At 36.8% G+C, this 22332-nt stretch overlaps 1 protein-coding gene across 1 annotated transcript in view; it reads left to right on the top strand.

Moving 5' to 3' along the window:
* GC (GC vitamin D binding protein) overlaps positions 1–22332 on the top strand; it is a 44028-nt gene that overhangs the window by 11303 nt on the left and 10393 nt on the right. The window contains exons 2-11 of the mRNA XM_050789917.1: positions 3520–3589; positions 4491–4623; positions 7322–7533; positions 9019–9151; positions 9453–9547; positions 15768–15897; positions 16950–17152; positions 18750–18879; positions 19366–19463; positions 21209–21341. Of these exons, the coding sequence (XP_050645874.1) occupies positions 3520–3589; positions 4491–4623; positions 7322–7533; positions 9019–9151; positions 9453–9547; positions 15768–15897; positions 16950–17152; positions 18750–18879; positions 19366–19463; positions 21209–21341 (1337 nt within the window). The remainder of the gene's footprint in view (positions 1–3519; positions 3590–4490; positions 4624–7321; positions 7534–9018; positions 9152–9452; positions 9548–15767; positions 15898–16949; positions 17153–18749; positions 18880–19365; positions 19464–21208; positions 21342–22332) is intronic.

The following is a 22332-nucleotide window of genomic DNA, read 5'->3' as shown; positions in this document are numbered from 1 at the left end:
AGATATCTTCTCTTTGGACAAATACATTTATAAAATTATTTTATCAGAAGTACATTTTGGGTAGTTCACCTGAAAGATCATGGTGCAACGGCTTCCTCTACAGGTTATTTTTATATTCTAATTCTGAGCTTTCTCAATATCCCACTTGAGCTTCCTCTGTTGCTTCCTGTTATGCCCAAGGCTGAATGTTCCAGCAAAAATAGTTTCAAAACCACTTTAAGCCTTAAGCAGTCCACCCAGTTTCCAACTTTTCTCTCATCAGTTTGCATTCTAACTAAAGCAGTATATAATGCCCATGAATTCTAAAGTGCTATGTGCAAACACAAATAGTTAATTCAATTCAAATGATTTAATGAGATAACATGCAATGCCCATTTACACTACCTTCACATGCACACTCACATTCCCATAATATACTAAATGAAACGTTACATTTTTAGTGAAATGAGAAATCGGAATCTGGAAGGTTAGAAACAAAATATTTCTCAAAATGTTCATTGGGGGTACCCCATTTGAATACAGGATTTCACTTTGCATGTTATTGAATGGTCACAAGAGAAGTACTAATAAAAATAACCTCTTCCATTTTGTAGGGTGAATTTAAACAAACTTAGCTCCTACTTATTATAAGGAAAAGAAGTTCTTATTAGAGCTATTTTGTGTGTGTCTTAAAACACAGTAAGCCACGGGAAAAAATATTCCTTATAATCTCTCACTATTTTTAAAAGAGACGAGTTTATAATCCCCAGCAAGTGATCTTATAGATGATGAGGATACATTGTACTAAATTCAGGGATCTTTACAATATAAGGTTGTTTAAATCTATTTTGATATTTACAATGATAAAACAAACTCACCTCTTCAAAAGGCTGCTTTCATTTCAGTTATAAAATAGCCACAGTTGGAATAAAGATTGCTTACACTGAACTAAAATCTACTGCCATATAACTGCCAGCCATTTTTCCTAGCTCTGCTTTAGGAACAAACTAAAACAACTATTGACATCATAAGTACAGTTATCACCACGTGAGGACAGTTCCAGCCCCAATTCTTTTTCTCTATGTTCTAGTCTTCAATTCCATAGAATACCATTAATGAATAATGGAAGTTTTCTGCCTTGCTTAACCTTTGGAACGTGTCACAATATCCAACCTTGTAAACTAATCAATACATTTCAGAAAATGTACTTGATGTGAAGGTCCTCAGACAAAACAGAGGTTTGTTGCAAGTGGCTGTTTCCGTTCCACTGACAATTAGCTTTATCAACCCTACGGCCTTGTCCTGGTTGCCAGAATAACATCAGACTCAGGATTCAGGTATGCGTGTTCTTTTCCACCTTCCAGGTGTTTTTGAGGGTGATTGAGTAAGTCTCTTGTTAAAAAGTGCTACTGAAGAATATCTTTTTCTCACAATTATCAAATCTGACTTTTCTCACCTCAAAAATATTTTGGGGGACATCCATCCAAAAAAATACATGCTGCAACTGCTTCCTTTACAGGCAATGTGACATTAAACAGGTGACATTAATTTGATGAGTCCTAAAGAGAATCTTAAAAAAAAAAATTCAACCCTTTCAAGTCTGTATACAATCACCACCACCTCTGCTGCAAGCCATCAGATAGAAATTTCCACCCAGGCATATGTTTACACAGTCTTCCATAGAATTGTGACTGTTAGAGAGGAGAGGACATCTTTGGGATTAATGCCTGACAGCAGTTACCATCATGTCACCTGAGATAACTTTCCCAACATTTAAAGTGAGAAGGACAAACCACTAAAAGTTACAGCCACTTAAAACAGAGAGTAGGCCATTTATATACTTCCTACATTTTTCCGGAAGATATAACATCACAGGAGGGAAATTTCCTGGGCTTATTTGCATAAATGATGAGTCAGGTTAGGAGAACACTGACTGATGTGTTCTCACATACGTGATGGACATGCTGAATGAGAAGGTCTCATGATTAGTAAAGAACTCATCTCCCTCTGCAGTAACTAGCTCTTTCCTGCAGCGTGAATGAACTCAAGAGCAGGTCCTGTGATTTTTCTGTTCCCTCTCAAATACCAATGTCATTTCATCGTGAGAGTGCCTAGTTGTATTTAATAGTCAAAAATGTTTTAATTCATTGAAAGTTGAAGCTACTCCCCCATTCAGGACTGTTTCTGTCCTGTTGCCTGTGGTGGGAAAGGGGGACACAGATACCTGCCTCTCGTCTTCTTTGCCTATTCTCTTTTCCTGCTTCCTCCTACTCTCTAGGTTGCTTCTAGCTCCTCCAGGGATAACACAGGAAAGGAGAAGCTAGTAAGAGAGATAGCAGCAGGAAAAACTCAATTCAATGGACAAAAATTTCAGTGGGCAGCATGGTGAGCCAAGGTTGTCTCCTCTGGTTATGAAGGTGTGCAAAGCTACCGTTTTCTCTTACTGTGTTCTTTGGTGATCTCTCTCCCTCGTTATTCCTGGAGATCTCGAATATGCAGCTGGCACCTTAAGCCTCTCCTCTGGGCCCCTGGTTTTCAAATTGTCTACCTCCACACAGAGACCCAACTGTTGGCAGTCCACTGCTCTGTAGATAGCACTTTTTTGGGGATGGAGCTGGGACTGGGGGAAATACATTTAAGAAAACTCCTGGCCAGATCACTCTCCTGCTTGAGCTACATCAGGTCTGCAGGTCACACGACAGCTTCCCACCCAGTCCTCTGCCTTGTTCTCAGGCCACTTGGAGGAGCAAGTCCATCGCCCTCTAGATTTCTCCAACCTGAATCAGACACCTGTCCATTACACCCCAAACTCCAAGAGTCCCCTGTCAAGTGCTGAGTGGTGTCTTGAAGCCCTTGTCACTACGTGAAAGTGAAAGGAAACACTCCCCACCATCCCCCAGACTCACCACACTAACTTTGTCCAAAATATTCTTTACCTGATTTCCACCTTGTCCCCAGCTGAATTCCTAGCTTTCCCTTAGACAGCCAGGAGCCGAGTAGCAGAGCACAGGTGGCAGCACTAACTCTCTTATACCTCTTTTAAAGTCCTGCATTAGTGGCGCCAGCCCCTCATCTTGGAGTGGAGACACTCTCCACTTATTTGTTGTTCTTTTTTTCTTTTCAGGACTTAGGTAAAACTGAGACAATAAAAGAAAGAAGGGAGGAAGCAGGGTGGGAAAGAGGGAGGCAAGGAAAACAATTCTCATTTAGGTATCATTATAAAGATAGGTCCTAACAGTTGCCATATCAATAGCTTCCGACTCACTAGTCGACATGTATCATTTGACTCATCTATGTTCAGTATTAGTTTACTCTCTCCTTTGGTTCTGCTGGTGACTAAAATATAACAGAATGCCGTAAAATTGTGGCCCGATGTGACAGAAGAGCTAGAAAGGCCCCCAAAATATGAAATTGCATATTAACATTGAGAAAATGCAACTTTCACCATAGGCCACGTGGAAGATCACTTTATACAAGTACATGTAACATAATAGTCATCAAAAGGGGAAACATACAAATTTTTCTATTTCTGCCTCCTAGGCCGGGATTATGAAAAGAATAAAGTCTGCAAGGAATTCACCCATCTGGGAAAGGAGGACTTCACATCCTTGTAAGTGTGCAGTAGCCACTCCCTCTCTTGGTGATTTGATCTTGGACAAAACTGAGTGTGAGGTAACTTTGACTCAGCATGGAGGTTAATCCTTAATCCTTGCCAAGAGTAAGAGGACAGAGCCCCAGGCCCAATGTAGGCACAGGAGTCAAGCAAATTAAGGACAGCCAGAGATTCCAGTTGACCTTTTGTTACCACGGTCTAAGAATTTGTCACCAGTAAGTTTATGAATGAGTTCAAACATAATACGTAAAGCATAGCTTTCTAATTTCAATTAAAATGCAACAGTACATTCCAGGAATCTGGGAAACCAAGGCAATGAGGTGCAGAGCAACTACATTTGGGGAGGCTTAAGAAGGACAACACCAGACTGGTTTGATGGAAGCCCTAAGTTCAATTTCTGCTGCTTTCCAAGATAAATTTGCCTAGAACAAGATCTGCTTTTTAAATTAAACCTCATTTTTTTCAGTAGTCAAATAAAGAAGTAAATGTGTACAATATTTCATTTAAACATTGAACAGGTTTCGTATTTATGTGCCAAAATGCAAAAAAAAAGTTTCAGTTCTGGCTGGGCACAGTGACTCACGCCTGTAATCCCAGCACTTTGGGAGGCCGAGGAGGGCAGATCACGAGGTCAAGAGATCTAGACCATCCTGGCCAACATGGTGAAACCCTATCTCTACTAAAAATACAAAAATTAGCCAGGTGTGGTGGTGCGCACCTGTAGTCTCAGCTACTCGGGAGGTTGAGGCAGGTGAATCGCTTGAACCCAGGAGGCGGAGATTGCAGTGAGCTGAGATCACACCACTGTACTCCACCCTGGGCAACAAAGCAAGACTCTGTCTCAAAAAAAAAAAAAAAGTTTCAGTTCTAATTGATATATTTTCTTATTTCCCCTCAGGTCACTAGTTCTGTACAGTAGAAAATTTCCCAGTGGCACGTTTGAACAGGTCAGCCAGCTTGTGAAGGAAGTTGTCTCCTTGACCGAAGCCTGCTGTGCGGAAGGGGCTGACCCTGACTGCTATGACACCAGGGTAGGTTTCTGTGGTTGCCCGTCTCTGTGGCAGCCCAGAGAAGTAAGCCAAAATAGGACTTTATACCATGTGTTAAAAAAATTTTAGACAGCAACTCTACTTATTCCTAGTTTTGGGGAAATATGAAGCCTGTTGTCTTTAGAGCCCGGTTTATTCTAACATAAAGAGTCAATATTAGCCATTATTCCTACAAGGTTCAAATGAGAAAACTGGGTCATAGAGTAATTTAGTGATTTATTAAATATACATTGCTAGCAAGAAGCAGTTACAAAATATAAATTCAGATATGACTCTAAAACCTAAGTTTTTATCACCATACATTTGATGTTCTCAAATATCAGCCCATGGATCATTATTCTAAGTGAAGTAACTCAGAAATGAAAACCCAAATAGCGTATGTTGTCACTTATAAGTGGGAGCTAAGCTACGAGTATGCAAAGGCATAAGAAGGACACAATGGACTTTGGGAACTTACAGGGAAGGGTGAAGGGGGCAAGGGATAAAAAACTATACATTGGGTACAGTGTACACTGCTCTGACTATAGGTACACCAAAATCTCAGAAATCACCCCGAAAGAGCTTAGCCATATAACCAAAAACAAAATAGTTTTGTTCCCCCAAAACTATTGAAATTAAATATATATGTGTATACATATTTTTAAATATATTGTTAGATAATTAAATATATGCATATATATATATACATCAGCTCATGAACCTCTTGAAATAATCCTAAAATATTGTGTATAGCTTAAAAACCTGATCATAGCTTTATCCTCTTTTATTATCATGCCAGGACTAGTACCAAGTGCTCCAGAATAATTTAGTGTTGGTTTCACATTTGGGAGGAGGATTCAAAAGTTGCCCTGTATACACAAAACTAAATTCTAAGTTTCTCCCCTATAGCACTTATGCAAAAGTTAAAAAGCTGAAATGAAAAGGGTTAAATCTAAGGAGTTTCAGCAATTTATTAATGTAGTCATCAGGCCTGATGCAAATGACATTTAGATGCATTTTGATAAAAGTTTTTACAAACAGATTTGTCTCACTGTTCAAGCCTTCAGCAGATATCATACAGAAACAATGCTCCAAAGATCTGATTAGAATAGATTCTACACAATGAATATTCTTACCCATTAATTGCTTTACCTGTCCGTTATTATTTTTTCAGAATTTTATCATCCTTTTCTTCCACCAACAAGTTCATACATATTTTTATTTTAACCTGAGCTTCTGTACCACCTTAAACTACAAAAGCATCGAATCATCAACCATGGTCAACATAACAGAGCACATTTTTATCTTATGTATTTGCTAATGCATATTTGCTAATGTATTTGCTAATACATCCCTTGATCAGAGATATGATCTGTCTCTACAATCCTAGAGTGTAAGAGAACAGATATGACATTGATATTTTTTGCGTGATATATTTCTCGTTCTCCTGCTTGTTCAAAACATTTCTGAAAAGTGTTTTGAAATTTTGTCAACCTTTTTTTACTTGAAAGAAGATAACTTTAAAAAGGCAAAAAGAAGGGTTGCCAGGGAAGTGAATGGAAAGGAAAAAGATGGAATGAAAAGAGAGGATGAAAAGGAGAGAAAGAGTCTAATTTTTAACTTCTCCGAATCTGATGAAAGGATGGTATTGAAGATGGTGAGAAGTTAGTTTACATAAGTAATTTATCACGTTGCCATCCTTCACTGGTAGAAAAGATTTTTCGAAATTTTACCTTAAAAAGATGACTAACTTATAAATTAAGTATAAGAATGTCAAAGTACTGTTTCCCATATAAATCCCAAAGTAATTTTCTCTGTGATGACTACTTCTATTCTTTTTTCCTCTATGGTGATTCTATTTTAGATTTTAATTTCAAATATGAAATTCTTTCCAAAAAGAGCATTTTGATGCTACGATTGCTTTGATGGTGTTTAGTCTGCTCACAGGGATCAGTGTAGCATTGCTGAAGCAGTAAATGCAGGTGCATCAGTGGTTTTCAACCTACACTGCACCTGCACATGAATCTTGGAGCTTTGGGAAAAACAGATTTTCTGGCCCTATTTTTGACCTACTGAAACAGAATTTTTGTGTTGTGCAACCAAAGCATTTTTTATTTTATGCACTCTATGTGTAATTCTGATGCAAAAGCAGGTTCAAGAATCGTTAGGTAAGAGAATGCAAATAATGTAGAAAGTTATGGGAGCCAGCAATGAAGAGTCTGCTCATTTCATAAAGGGAGGGGAGGACAGCTCATTTAATAAACAGAGGGAGGTCCTCCTCACTCTTAATGGGGCATTTGCAGCAGAAAGCAGGTGGGAGATGATGACAGAATCACCAGTGGCGCTTTTTCAAATGACCCTCTCACCCTCAGAGATGTTAATATCCCCATGGAGGAACACTGGGCTAGAGAATACAATTCTAATGCCTCTAATCAGATAAACACTGTCCATTTATTATTCAAAGTTCTATTTTTGTTCTACTCTGAGGAGACATTTATTAACATAAATAAGATCCTATATTTGCCAATAATCGTACAACTTGTCATGTTAAAAAAATCACCTCATGGAGCCCTTGGCATGAATACATAGTTACAAAGAAGGAGGATTTTCTAATTTTAGGCTAAGATATTATATTAAATGGAGGTCTAGGAGCCGGGAAATTTACATATATATATGAGTTTCCTTTTTTCTTCTCTTCCAGACCTCAGCACTGTCTGCCAAGTCCTGTGAAAGTAACTCTCCATTCCCTGTTCACCCAGGCACTGCTGAGTGCTGCACCACAGAGGGCCTGGAACGAAAGCTCTGTATGGCTGCTCTGAAGCACCAGCCACAAGAATTCCCTACCTACGTGGAACCCACAAATGATGAAATCTGTGAGGCGTTCAGGAAAGATCCAAAGGAATTTGCTGATAAGTGAGCGCTTTCATCATAAATAGAACTTTAAGGCCTAAAATATCAGACATGACTCTAATCTAACCCCCAACTCTGTGGAAACACCTCTTCTACAGCAATCTGAACAAATTATGGTAACTTGACTGTCATCTAAGGCAGCCCATCTTCCCTTTGGTGTTGAGTTTAGAGAATATCTTCTCAGAGATAAAATCAATTTTCCCAAACTCTTATTAACCCTAATCCTATTATCTTAATCAGAATCACTTGAGTCTCCTGTCCACGGGATATATTTTCAAATATTTGACAGCCCCTGTGGTGATTTCCCTGATGCTAAGGATCATTGCGTATGTCACATGATAGAAGCAATTCTATTGCTGTACACATTTTAAATACTTAATGTCCAGTAAAGCATAAAAAATAAACAGCTTCTCTCTTCACTCCTATACATCCCAGAAACAAGTGACGTGGACATGTGAATATGACACATCTACTATATCAAGTAAACATGTAACCTGGAAATTTTTATTGTTTAACATGCATAAGGGGCCAGATTATACACTGGTTCTTTCTGTTAGTCTTGGAAGATCACAAAAACGAACAAAACTGGGGGAAAATACATTTATTAAAATAAGAAATATATACATATTCAAAAACCAGAAGCAATGTCATTCAAAGTGGTCACAAATTGTAAAAATTAGTAGGATTGCTCATTCCTGTCAATTTTCAAAGAGGATGTTGCCCAGAATTTCCGAGTCCCTTATAAATCTGAAAGGACATCTATTCTCAGAAATAGAAATTATTTATTCCAACAAATAAGTAATCTATGCATAAAAATTATCTAAAATAATAAACTGAGATCAATAAGGAAAAATAAATCTAGTAATTACACTCATTTTAATTAATTCAATTAGCAGCTTAATTAACAAGCAGCTACCATGGGTGATTCACCTGACTAGACATGAGGTGAATAAAGGGACGAATGGCCCCTCCTTTCACACAAACCACATAGAAATTTGTAAACCTATTTTTAATGAATATACTGATTAATAGTGGCCAGTATTACAACATTTTCTCTAAATTCTTAGTGTTTTTTAGATATTAAAACTATAAATTAATGTAACATATATCTTTTCTCCATCAAAATACTTCCTAAAAAGCAGGTTTTTGGGGCCAAGCATGGTGGCTCACATCTGTAATCCTAGCACTTTGAGAGGCTGAAGTGGGAGGATCACTTGAGCCCAGGAGTTCGAGACCAACCTGGGCCAATTAGTGAGACCTAATTTCTACAAGAAATTTAAAAATTAGATGAGCATGGTGGCATACACCTGTAGTCCCAGCTACTCAGGAAGCTGAAGCAGGAGGATCACTTTGCCCAGGAAGTTGAGTGAGCTATGATTATATCAGTGTACTCCAGCCTGGATGACAGGGCAAGACACTGTCTCAAATAACAAAGTAGATTTTGTTTATTCACAAATTTTTTGACCAATTCTATTTTTTCCTCCACAGATTTATGTGGGAATATTCCACTAATTATGGACAAGCTCCTCTGTCACTTTTAGTCAGTTACACCAAGAATTATCTTTCTATGGTAGGGTCCTGCTGTACCTCTGAAAGCCCAACCGTATGCTTTTTGAAGGAGGTATGTCCCATTTTACTTATTACATGTTTACGTTTTTTTCTTCTAATAGCATTCCTTTTAGATAATGGTAGGAATTGAGATTTTACAATCAGTAAAAGTTTATAAAATGCCTCCCTTGCATCTTCTTAATTGGAAAATAAAAGTAATACCTCTGGAAAAGTAATATCAGTAAGTTCCTTTCATTAATGTTCAGTTTCCTAGTCATTAAAAAATCATGAAATTAATAGTCCCTATTTTTGCCATTTATACGATATTCAATGAATCTTGACCATCTAATGAGATTCTTTCACTTGTTTTCTAGAGACTCCAGCTTAAATATTTATCACTTCTCACCACTCTGTCAAATAGAGTCTGTTCACAATATGCTGCTTATGGGGAGAAGAAATCAAGGCTCAGGTAAAGATTAAGTGCTATTGTCATACTTAGATGTTTGGTTCTGCACTATCTATCCATAATTTTAGGGTTTTTTAAGATGTCTATATTGAAAGATATAACACAGACTTTTCAGCTCCAATAATCTTCAAAAGTCTGGGCAAATTCTTCTTTTCTTTTCTCTATACAGGTTATGAACAATAAGGAAAAAGTTTATGTCATAAAACATGAGATTTGCTTTTAATCAATCTTTTCCATATAGTTAACCACTAGAAAATATTTTTTCAGTGTTTATATCAGCATATGTTACAAACAAAAAAGCAAAAAACAAAAACAAACAAACAAACAAAACCACAACCTTTTTGTTTATTACCTATTATTTGCCTTGCACTATTTATCTTGGAATGAGACATCTGAATTCTTACTTGTTGTATGAAGACTTGTGCTACACAGTATATATCTCTTGCCCTTCATTAATTTATTCTCATTAGTTATCTACCGTTGTATTAGTCTATTTTCACTCTGCTGATAAAGACATACCTGAAACTGGAGAATTTACAAAAGAAAGAGGTTGAATTGGACTAATAGTTCCACATGGCTGAGGAGGCCTCACAATCATGGTGGAAAGCAAGGAGGAGCAAGTCACATCTTGCGTGGATGGTAGCAGGCAACGAGAGAGCTTGAGCAGAGAAACTCCTGTTTTTAAAACCATCAGATCTCATGAGACTCATTCACTATCATGAGAACAGCGCAGGAAAGGCCTGCCCCAATAAATCAGTCACCTCCCACTGGATTCCTCCCATGACATGTGGAAATTGTGCGAGTTATAATTCAAGATGAGGTTTGTGTGGGGACACAGCCAAACCATATCATCCCACCCCTGTCACCTTCCAAATCTCATGTCCTCACATTTCAAAACTAATCATGCCTTCCCAACAGTCTCCCAAAGTCTTAACTCACTTCGGCATTAACTCAAAAGTCCACAGTACAATGTCTCATCCAAGACATGGCAAGTCCCTTCTGCCTATGAGCCTGTAAAATCAAAAGCAAGCTAGCTGCTTTCTAGATACAATGGGGGTATAGGCACTGGGTAAATGCAGTCATTACAAATGGGAGAAACTGGCCAAAACAAAGGGGCTACAGGCCCCATGGAAGTTCAAAATCCAATGAGGCAGTCAAATCTTAAAGGTCCAGAATGATCTCCTTTGACTCCATGTCTCATATCCAGGTCATGCTGATGCAACAGGTGGATTCCCATGGTCTTGGGAAGCTCCACCTCTGTGACTTTGCAGGAGACAGCCTCCCTCCCAACTGCTTTCAAAGGCTGGCGTTGAGCAGCTGTGGCTTTTCCAGGTGCACAGTGCAAGCTGTCAGTAGATCTACCATTCTGGGGTCTGGAGAATGGTGGCCCTCTTCTCACAGATCCACAAGGCAGTGCCCCGGTAGGGATTCTATTTGAAGGCTCCACACCCACATTTCCCTTCTGCACTGCCATAGCAGAAGTTCTCCATGAGAACCCTGCCCCTGCAGCAAACCTCTGCCTGGATATCCAAGTGTTTTCATACATCCTCTGAAATCTAGGCAGAAGTTCCCAAACCCCAGCTGTTGACTTCTGTGCACCCGCAGGTCCAACACCACTTGGAAGCTGCCAAGGCTTGAGGCTTGCACCCTCCGAAGCCATGGCCCGAGCTCTACATTGGCCCCTTTCAGTCATGGCTGGAGCAGCTGGGACACAGGGCACCAAATCTCTAGATTGCACACAACATGGGAACCCTGAGCCTGGTCCACGAAAGCACTTTTTCCTCCTAGGTCTCCAGGCCTGTGATAGGATCAGCTGCTGTGAAGACTTCTGACATGCCTTGAATAGATTTTCCGTATTGTCCTGGGGATTAACATTCAGCTCCTTGTTACTTATGCAAATTTCTGCAGCCAGCTTCAATTTCTCCTCATAAAATGGGCTTTTCTTTTCTATCGCGTTGTCTGTCTGCAAGTTTTCCAAACTTGTATGCTCTGCTTACCTTGTGAAACTGAATGCCTTTAACAGCACTCAAATCACCTCTTGAATGCTTTGCTGCTTGGAAATTTCTTCTGCCAGATACCCTAAATCATTTTCCTCTAGTTCAAAGTTCCACAGATCTCTAGGGCAGGGGCAAAATGTCACCAATCTCTTTGCTAATACATAAAAGAGTCACCTTTGCTCTAGTTCCCAAAAAGTTCCTCATTTCCATCTGAGACCACCTTAGCCTGGACCTTATTGTCCATGTTGCTATTAGCATTTTGGGCAAAGCCATTCAACAAGTCTCTAGGAAGTTTCAAACTTTCCCACATCTTCCTGTCTTCTTTTGAACCCTCCAAACTGTTCCAACCTCTTCCTGTTACCCAGTTCCAAAGTCACTTCCATATTTTCCGCTATCTTTTCAGCAGCACCCCACTCCTGGTACCAATTTACTGTATTAGTCTGTTTTCATGCTGCTGATAAAGATATACCTGAGACTGGGCAATTTACAAAAGAAAGAGATTTAATTACTCACAGTTTCACGTGGCTGGGGAGGCCTCACAATCATGGTGGAAGTCAAGGAGGAGCAAATCATATCTTACATGGATGGTGGCAGCCAAAGAGAGAGTTTGTGCAGAGAAACTCCTGTTTTCAAAACCATCAGATCTTGTGAGACTCATTCACTATCATGAGAACAGCTCAGGAAAGACTGCCCCCATAATTCAATCACCTCCCACAGAGTTTCTCCCACCACATGTGGGAATTGTGGAAGTTACAATTAAAGATGAAATTTGTGTGGGGACACAGTCAAACCATTTCAACCTTATATTTGCAACCTTCACTTTGATTTTTGTATGACTACTGTTAACTCGTATTTTAATTTTGATAGTTTCTGTGTTGCACTTCTCTCATACCTTCTCAAACATCTAGATTTACCAACTTTTTTCCCTCAGTACCTACAGTCTCTTTAACTCCTTCTACTATGCCCTACAAGCTTTTTTCCTCTAATGGTAATCAAAGAACTTCTTGCCAGCAATGCGTAATAAGCTTCTGTAATGGGAATAGAAACTACTTTCTTGAGTTCTTTAAATATAAAATTATCTCAGAACTACTTGAATACTCAATGACACTTTCTCTAGTCCTTTCTTTAACTTTCCTTTTACATAGAGATAGTGTGTTTGGCAGGTAGAACAGAGGGAATTTATAATATAAAGCCACCATATATATTACTTAGTCATTAAATGATACTTGTCTTTATGTCTAGAAATGTACTTAAAGGAAATAGCATTTGCTATGAACAGATTTAGCTACGAAATGTTACTACCACATTTTTACATTAGAAAATTAGAGATTTTCTAAATGTTCCAAGTTAATTATGATATATACATATTCTTTTTAAAGGCTACATAATAATAATCCACTGTATGTGTATACCATATTTTCTTTATTCATCTGTCAATGGACAATTGGATGGCTTTTGCCTCTTGGTTATTACATAATATATTGCTAAAATTATATAATAAAGAAATGTTTAATGAAAACTATAAAACATTGCTAAAAGAAATCTATAAAGAGCCAGGCGTGGTGGCTCATGCCTGTAATCCCAGCACTTTGGGAGGCTGAGGTGGGTGGATCGCAAGGGCAGGAGTTCGAGATCAGCCTGGCCAATGTGGTGAAACCCTGTCTCTACTAAAAATACAAAACTAAGCCAGGCGGGTGGTGGCGCCTGTAGTCCCAGCTACTCAGGAGGCTGAGGCAGGAGAATCACTGGAACCCAAGAGGCAGAGGTTGCAGTGAGCCGAGATCATGCCATTGCACTCTAGCCTGGGCGACAGAGTGAGATTTTGTCTCAAAAAAAAAAAGAAAGAAAGAAAGAAAGAAATCTAAAAAGATGGAAATAAATGGAAAGATATCACATGCTTATGGTTTGGAAGACCTAACACTGTTTAAATGAGAGCAATCCAGAGACTCGATGCAATCCCTATCAAAATCTTAATGCCATTTTCTGCAGAAATAGAAGAAAACATCCTAAAATACTCAAGAGTTCCCAAGTAGCCAAAATAATCTTGAAAACAGAACAAACTTGAAGGTCTAACACTTTTGATTTTAAAACATTCTACAAAGCAACAGTAATTAAGACAGTGTGATGCTGGCATGAAGACAGATATATAGGCCAATGGAACAGACTAGAGAGTCCAGAAATAAACTTTTGCATATATGGCCAAATGATTTTCAGCAAGGGTGCCAAGATTACATAATGGGGTTAAAAGATAGTCTCTTCAAAAAATAGTGCTGGGGAAATCACATACCTCCATGCAAAAGAATGAGGTTGGAACTTTATATAATGTACAAAAATTAATTCAAAAATGGATTGAAGACCCAAATGTTAAGACCTAAAACTATAAAACTCCTAGAAGAAAACATAGGAGAAAAGCTTTCAGGATTTTGGATTTGGCAATGATTTTTTGAATATGACACCCAAGTACAGGCAACAAAAGCATAAACAAACAATTAGAACTACAACAAACTTTAAAACTTCTACATATCAAATGATACAATTAACAGGGCAAAAAGGCAACCTACAGAATGGAGAAAATATTTACAAATCATGTATCTGATAAGGGTTTAACATTCGGAATATACAAGAAACTTCTATAACTCAACAACAGAAACCAAGTAACTTAATTAAAATAGGGATAAAAGGCTTGAATAAACAATTATTGAAAGAAAATATACTAATGTCCAATAAACATATGAAAAGATGCTCAACGTCACTAACCTTAAGATACATGCAAATCAAGTCTACTACCATACCACTCTGAACACACCCAATCTCATCTGATCTCAGAAGCTAAATAGGGTCGGACCTGGTTTGTATAATAATTGGATAGGAGAAATGCAAACCATAACCACAGTGAAGTATCACTTTACACCCATGAGGATAATCACTATCAAAAGAACAGAAATTGGCAAATGTTAGCAAAGATGCATAGAAATTGGAATGCTTGTACACTGTTGGTAGGAATGTAAAATGGTGCAATCATTATGGAAAACAGTATGGAAGTCCCTCAAAACATTAAAAATAGAATTAACATGTAAACCATCAATTCCACTTCTGGGTATATATCTTAAAAATTCAAAGCAGGATCTCAAAGAGATTTGCACTTCCATGTTCATTGCAAAATTATTCACAATAGCCAAGAGGTGGAAGCAACCCATATGTCCATCAACAGATGAATGGATAAAGACAATGTGGCATATACATACAATGGAATATTATGTAGCCTGAAAAAAGAAGAAAATCCTGTCACATGCTACAAGGATGAACCTTGAGGACTTTCATTATGCTAAGTGAAATATGCCAGTCTCAAAAGGATAAATACTCTATAATTCCACTCATATGAAGTATTTAAAGTAATCAAAATCACAAAGACAGAAAATGAAAAGGTGGTTGCCAAGGGACTGGAGGATATTGGAGGGGAAGTGGGAGCAAAGCAAATCAGCGTTTAATGAGTATAGTTTGAGTTTTGCATGAGCAAAATTTCTAGAGATCTGTTGCAAAGCAATGTAAATATACTTAAACACTGAATGTATACCTTAAAAATGGTTAAGATAGTAAATTTAATGTCATTTTCACCTCAATTTTTAAAAATAATATTTAATCATATTCATGATATATTAGGAATATTAATATAGAAAAAAATACTTAATGATATTCCTTGTATATTAAGTGAAAAAGACAAATATGAGAATAGTATAGCATATCATTCACAAAGAAAATATTTAAAGGTTGCACATCCAAAATATGAACATTTATTAACTCTGTGATATAAAGCTATAGGTCTCTATAGTTTCTAAAAGAATTTATAACACACACTTTTTACAATTCTGTGAGAGGCCAGAACAATACAACCTTGGCCTTATGAATAGAGAGAAAGAGACATTTGTGATTTCTTCATTGATGCTTTGGATCTAACATTTTAAAGACGTGCTTTCACTATGTAGATCTGGCAAGAAGAGAAGCTGCATTTGAGAACTGAAAATTTGAAAATATTCATTAGGGATCTCTTGATCTTGAGTCTGTGGCTTGGGTACATAAGATCTATTGCATGGCAGATGTGCTCCCATGCATCTCTTGAGGTCAAGGAGTTGAAACTGTGATATTATTTCTCCAAAGAGTGTGTTCATCATGAAACGAAGGAAACTGAGAATGTTGATAAGCTAACAAATTTACTTTTAACTGTTTAGCCATCTCATAAAGTTAGCCCAAAAAGTGCCTACTGCTGATCTGGAGCATGTTTTGCCACTAGCTGAAGATGTTACTAACATCCTCTCCAAATGCTGTGAGTCTGCCTCTGAAGATTGTATGGCCAAAGAGGTAAGACAATCTTTATTATCATTATCACCATGTGCCAGGTATTGAGTGCCAAGTACTGAGTGCCAGGTACTCTTCTAAGCTCTATTTCATATGCATTATCCTAACAGATGCTCACATGTATCCTGTGAAATATAAATAATTCTTAACATCACTGTACAGGTGAAAAAACAGAAGATTAGCAAGGGTCAATAATTTGAGATCACACTACTAGTAAGTGGCAAAGTCCATATGCAAAGATAAGATTATCTGATTCTCAAGACCTTATGCTACTTGCACTGTATGGTATTCATTACCACATATGGTCATTTAAATTTAATTATAATTAAAGTTAAACATATATATTTAAGTTGAATATGATTTAAAATTCAATTCTTCAGTTATACTAACTGCATTTCAAATGGACAATGGTAGGAGCTACTACTGTTTTTATTATACTTTTTATAATTTGATGCCCATCTCAAATTTTTTTTGCCATTTTTCATTTTCATAATCCTTTAAAATGATTTAAATTTGAATAATTGCTTTAGCTGAAGGTCAGTCTCCAAGGTCTTGTCAATCTCTGTAGTAATAGATACATTGTGTCACCTTGTCTTTTTCCATTAAAAATGCATGTCTGTGTTAATAGATGTTTTTCTATAAGGATTTATCATGGCTAAATAGGATTCTGTTGCCTATGTCCATGTCGTGTATTACATCTATCTACCCAGACACACCATATTTTTATTTTACTAATCCTCTATTGTATTTAGGTTGTGTTGATTTTTTTAAACATTTTAATAAAATGCAATGTTGCACTTAATAGCCTTATAGTTGTCCTTTTATCCATAATTATTTTCTAAGTATAAATTCTTAAAAATAGAATTGTACATTTTTAAGACTTTTAGTACATATTGACAAATTGCCTTTCCAAATATTGTACCAATTTTCTTTCTGAGAGTATTCATACCGACTTTCATAAATGTGATGCCAAAGCTTGTAAGCCTATGTAATTCTTATTTTTAATTAGACTATCAGGAGACTAACAATGCACAAATTAACCGTTTGTTCTGTAGCTGCCTGAACACACAGTAAAACTCTGTGACAATTTATCCAAAAAGAATTCTAAGTTTGAAGAGTGTTGTCAAGAAAAAACAGCCATGGACATTTTTGTGTGCACTTACTTCATGCCAGCTGCACAACCCCCCGAGCTTCCAGAGGTGGAGCTGCCCACAAACAAAGATGTGTGTGATCAAGGAAACACCAAAGTCATGGATAAGTAAGTAGAGGTGATGTGAAAACGTGTTCCCATTTTAAGTTCATCTGGGCAAAAAGTGGAGGCCAGCCAGACAGAGGGAAGGTATGCTATCACTCATTTCAAACACAGGCAAAGTACTACTTTTATGCTTTTCATGGACTTTAAGTATTTGTTAATTGATTGTAAATGACTAAAATTTGTAAAACACCATAATCAATTGAGTGTGATAGAAAGATTTTGGGTAGGGAGAAAGGAGCTTAGAGTTCCTAATTCTGCCTTCTCTGATTCTTGTGCACTGCCAAAAGAAGTGACTTGACAATTCTGAACTTCAGTCTATTGTTAATTAATTTGAAAATGTTAATACTTGCCTTATTTAGCATACAGATTGCTAATAAGAAATACATGTAGAAATGTCAGTGAAAGTAAATGTGAAAACACATATTTGTATACAATGCTGAACACATGTAAAATATATCACGTAACCAGAAATGTTTTTAATATTATTAACTAGTTTTATCATATTAATTCTGGCTCAAAATCACAAATCAAAAGCCTAAAGTATACTAAACTTTTGGACAATAAGCATTTGATACAAATAAAAGAGATAGCAAGCACAGAATATTTTTTTCTTAGCATTATCGATATTCATTTTCATTAAATTTAAAAAGAGATTTAACGCAAAGAAATGGTAAACTTTTGTCTTGTTTCATCCAACTAAAAAAAGAAGTAAGATAAATATACCATGGTTTGAATAGATGTGTATGCATCATCATGGCATAAAAATATTTCACAAATAGTTTGAAGCCACAGGTTGAAATATCAATTAGCAATATCAGATGGCAGAAGTTATATAGGACTGAAACTTTAATTTACATTTTTCTAAACGTTTATTGTTTATATAAGTGCATAGACAGCAGTGGGATAAGACATAATGAAATAATTTACACAAACCTATTTTCACAGAAAAGCCTTTTGAAGTACCCACTTGATGTTTTATATGGGGTCAATTGTATTATGCTTGCACAAAGACAGTTCCATATGCATTTGAAGTAAATATGTTTACATATAATATATTTAAATGTATATTATAAGCAAAGCTTTAGTTCGATATTGACTAGTCACGATAGCAAGTATTAGTAGCTTGTATCTCAATGAAAGTATTTTATAATCCAAAGCCTGTTGATTTAGAGTCAGTCTGAGCTAAATCTCTTCTTTTTAATTAAGATGCAGAAACCAAGTGCTCTGCCTTTATGACAGATATTTCACATTTCAAAATGTAGGCCGGGCACGGTGGCTCATCCCCACAATCCCAGCACTTTGGGAGGCTGACTCAGGCAGATCACTTGAGGTCAAAATTTCCAGACCACCCTGGCCAAACCTGGTGAAACCCTATCTCCACTGAAAATACAAAAATTAGTCGAGCATGGTGGCAGGCACCTATAATCCCAGCTACTTGGGAGGCTGAGGCATGAGAATCGCTTGAACCCGGGAGGCAGAGGTTGCAGTGAGCCAAGATGGTGCCACTTCACTCCAAACTGGGTGACAGAGGGAGACTCCGTCACAAAAAAAAAAAAAAAGTAAATATATAACACATATCTCCTTTTCTCTCGCATGCTAGGTATACATTTGAACTAAGCAGAAGAACTCATCTTCCAGAAGTATTCCTCGTTAAAGTACTTGAGCCAACCCTAAAAAGCCTTGGTGAATGCTGTGATGTTGAAGACTCAACTACCTGTTTTAATACTAAGGTATATTTGCTAGATTTTCTTTATCAAGCACATAGATCAAGGGTTGGAAAATTATAGTTCATGAGCCAAAACTTGCTCACTGCCTACTTTTATATGGCCTACAAACTAAGAATAGAAGAATGGTTTTACATTTTTACATTGTTGGGAAAAAAGCAAGAGAACATCAGTATCTCACGACCCATGAAAATTATACAAAGTTCAAATTTCAGTGTTCATACATTAACTTCCACTGGGACACAGTCATCCTCGTTGTTTCTGCAAAGCTTACAACTGCTTCTGTACAGAGTTGAGTAGTTGCAACAAAGACCATATATGGCCTGCAAACCCTAAAATATTTATTATCCTGCCTTTCGTAGAAAACATTTGCCAATGCTTAATGTATATAATACTCATACTGATACAATATTTGGAATTTTGGTTTAATGGCCAGATGGGACAACATTTCAAGACAAATAATTTTGTTATGCAATTATTGTTTTCTTACAGGGCCCTCTACTAAAGCAGGAACTATCTTCTTTCATTGACAAGGGACAAAAACTATGTGCAGGTTATTCAGAAAACACATTTACCGAGTACAAGAAAAAGTAAGAAACTTGTTCTGGCTGTATCCTCCAAGTTTATCAGTAATATTTTCTTAGTACTACGAATTGAAAGCATAGCTGAACACTTAAGCTTGTCTTCAGTGAACAACAAAAAAAAGGAGGTTCAATTAGGAGTTTTTTAAAGTAGTCAGAATCTCATAGAGTGGAATAATAGACATTGGAGACCCCAAAATGTGGGAGGGTAGGAGAGGGGTGAAGGATAAGGAACTCCCTATTGGATACAGTGTACATTATTTGGGTAATGGTTACACTAAAAACCTAGACTTCACTATGCAATACATCCATGTAACAAAAATGCCCTTGTACCCCCTAAATCGTTTTATTTTTTAAAAAGTAGTTCGAATCTAACATCTGTATAGGAATAAGCTAAGTTTTTCTGGGGGAAAAATGTCATGTTTATCAAGTGAGCGGCCAATTAAAACAGCCACAAAAATATAGATTACAAAATCTATCTGCAGGAACTTGATTCAAAATGGCAAAATGAGCACATAATTTAGCAATATTCTTACCCCAGAATTTTCTGTAGATATTGCTGTACAAAATTGAGGACCTATAAAACTGCTAAAAGTATTATCTAACTTCATGGCATATTGCCTGGCAAGAAGACCCGAACTTTCAATCAAGCATACTGTCAGCCATCAACAACATATATACCCTATACATTAGAAATAGAAATGTTAACTACCAATAATGTTATATAATAGTCATTTTTCTCAATTAAGACAAGGAAAAAGCATTTTCTATAAATAGACATTAACAGTAAAATAATCGGCCACAATAAGGAAAGAAGTGGTACTGGGTTCTTGGGGAAAGTCTCCATTGAGAAGACCATGTCATTTTTCCTAACTTTAGTAAATTTCTCAGATCCTATTCCCTACCCCTCAACTTTTTTTTTTTTTTTTTTTTTTTTTTGCATCCTCTGAGTCTCTTCTAGTCTCATTTGCACCCCTCAGCAGCTCAAACCTACTTGTTTCAACAATGCTTTTATGAACTAACTGGTCACCCTTACCCTTTTCTCCCTTCTCAGCATCCATTCTTGCCAAGCCCAACTCTAGATTTGCTTGGGTCTCCTTATCTCCAATTGCCCAACGCTGGGCTGGCAAGCATTTCCTGAAGAAAGTCATAAAACCAAGCTGAGTTGTTCATTATGGTAGTGGAGAGATGCCGAGATCATCAATTGTTCAAATTGAAAGAATCAGGACATATCAAGTCCTATCACCATCCTAAAAGAGAGATGGAGAGTTCATTTTTAGCAGAGCTAAAAATAAGAGCCAAAGTTTCCTTACTCCCATATCAGTGTTTTCCAATATAGTGAGTTGAGAAGTAGGTAAACTGAGGGTGAAATTATATAAATTATGAGAGAAAAAGGGGCATTAAGGTGGTATAAGGTCTTGTAAAGGAAATATTCTTTAAGGAATTTGAAATCTAAAACTGAAGAGAAGGTGAAAGGTTAGGAAAAAATAGAAAAGGGACTCTTCTATGTTGAAATAATGAGGAAATGAAAGAAGACTGGAATTTCAATTCAGCAGCGATTTGTATGTTTACTTTTATGACCTCGAAGAGGCGTATGTTTCACTTTCTGATCTCAAATTGACTATTCTATACCACAGGTACAGAATTTTCTTGAGACAGGCATGTATTTCATCTGAAATGGCTATTATTTTGCATTAGAAAGTTGTATAAAATAAATACATGTAGTAAGACCTTACATTTAAATGGTTTTTCAGACTGGCAGAGCAACTAAGAGCAAAATTGCCCGATGCCACACCCACGGAACTGGCAGAGCTGGTTAACAAGCGCGCAAAATTTGCCTCCAACTGCTGTTTCACAAACTCACCTCCTCTTTACTGTGATTCAGAGGTAGGAAAATGTAACCCTCTACTTAATACAGCAGAATCTTTTAAGAATGTATGCACTCAGATCTACTCATTTCTTTCCTGTTATTGAGATCTCATTTTGTGACAGGCTTTTCCTGGTGTTATTATAACTTGGCTGTCTTTGCAATGAAAGTAAAAAACATAACTGCTTTCATGTTATGCTCATTTAAAAGCAAGTTGAGGCAGTTGTAAAACTTAGGAAATTTTATACTTTTTTAAGAAACAAAAAAGTCTGTGAATACAGGCAACAAAATATGTGTAGTGTTTTATGAATTGTGAGTTGGAACCTAATAACAGCCTTTTTAAATGAAAAAGAGAAGAATAAGAATACAGTGAAAACATCAGAGTTCATTACCTTCACATAGTGAAGGTAAACTGCATTTCATATATCTGTATGTGTGTTTATATAGATATATACATATGCATATATAGGTAGGTAGATTGATAAAAAGAAATACTTTAGAAAAATGGGGTCATATCATACCTTCTATTAATATGTCAATTATAAAAATATTGCATTTAATTTTGTTTTAATATGACATAAGAAAAAATGCAACTGAAGAACTTCTAAAGGTCACAAATGTTTCATTACTATAAGAGTTATTTTCTAAAAACTAAAAATGATTTTAAAAAATATTAAAATTTTATTCATTTTTTTATTACAAATTTCTTTTTTAGACACTATCCGTTGGCTCCAAACTCTGAAAGCTAAAGATATTAGAACTCCTATATATCTTCCAGTTTCCCTCCCTACTCCCCCCAATTTTGGATAGTTCTTGGATTCATCTTTCCTTCAATGTCCCTTCCCCTCATCCCTGTCTCCCCTTTTTCTTCCTTCCCCTCCCGCTTCCTGGTTCAGGTCCAATATTGTTAACAGTAAAATAACCCCTTCCCCAATCCCCTCCTTCTTTCTCTCTTTCCCCTTCTCTCCCGTAAATGTATTTCCATAGTTGCCAGATCATTTATTTTTTAAT

Source organism: Macaca thibetana, chromosome 5 (assembly GCF_024542745.1).
Source record: "Macaca thibetana thibetana isolate TM-01 chromosome 5, ASM2454274v1, whole genome shotgun sequence".
Lineage (NCBI taxonomy): Eukaryota > Metazoa > Chordata > Mammalia > Primates > Cercopithecidae > Macaca > Macaca thibetana.
The sequence above is the reverse complement of the archived record's forward strand: the minus strand, read 5'-3'. Positions and strand labels throughout refer to the sequence as shown.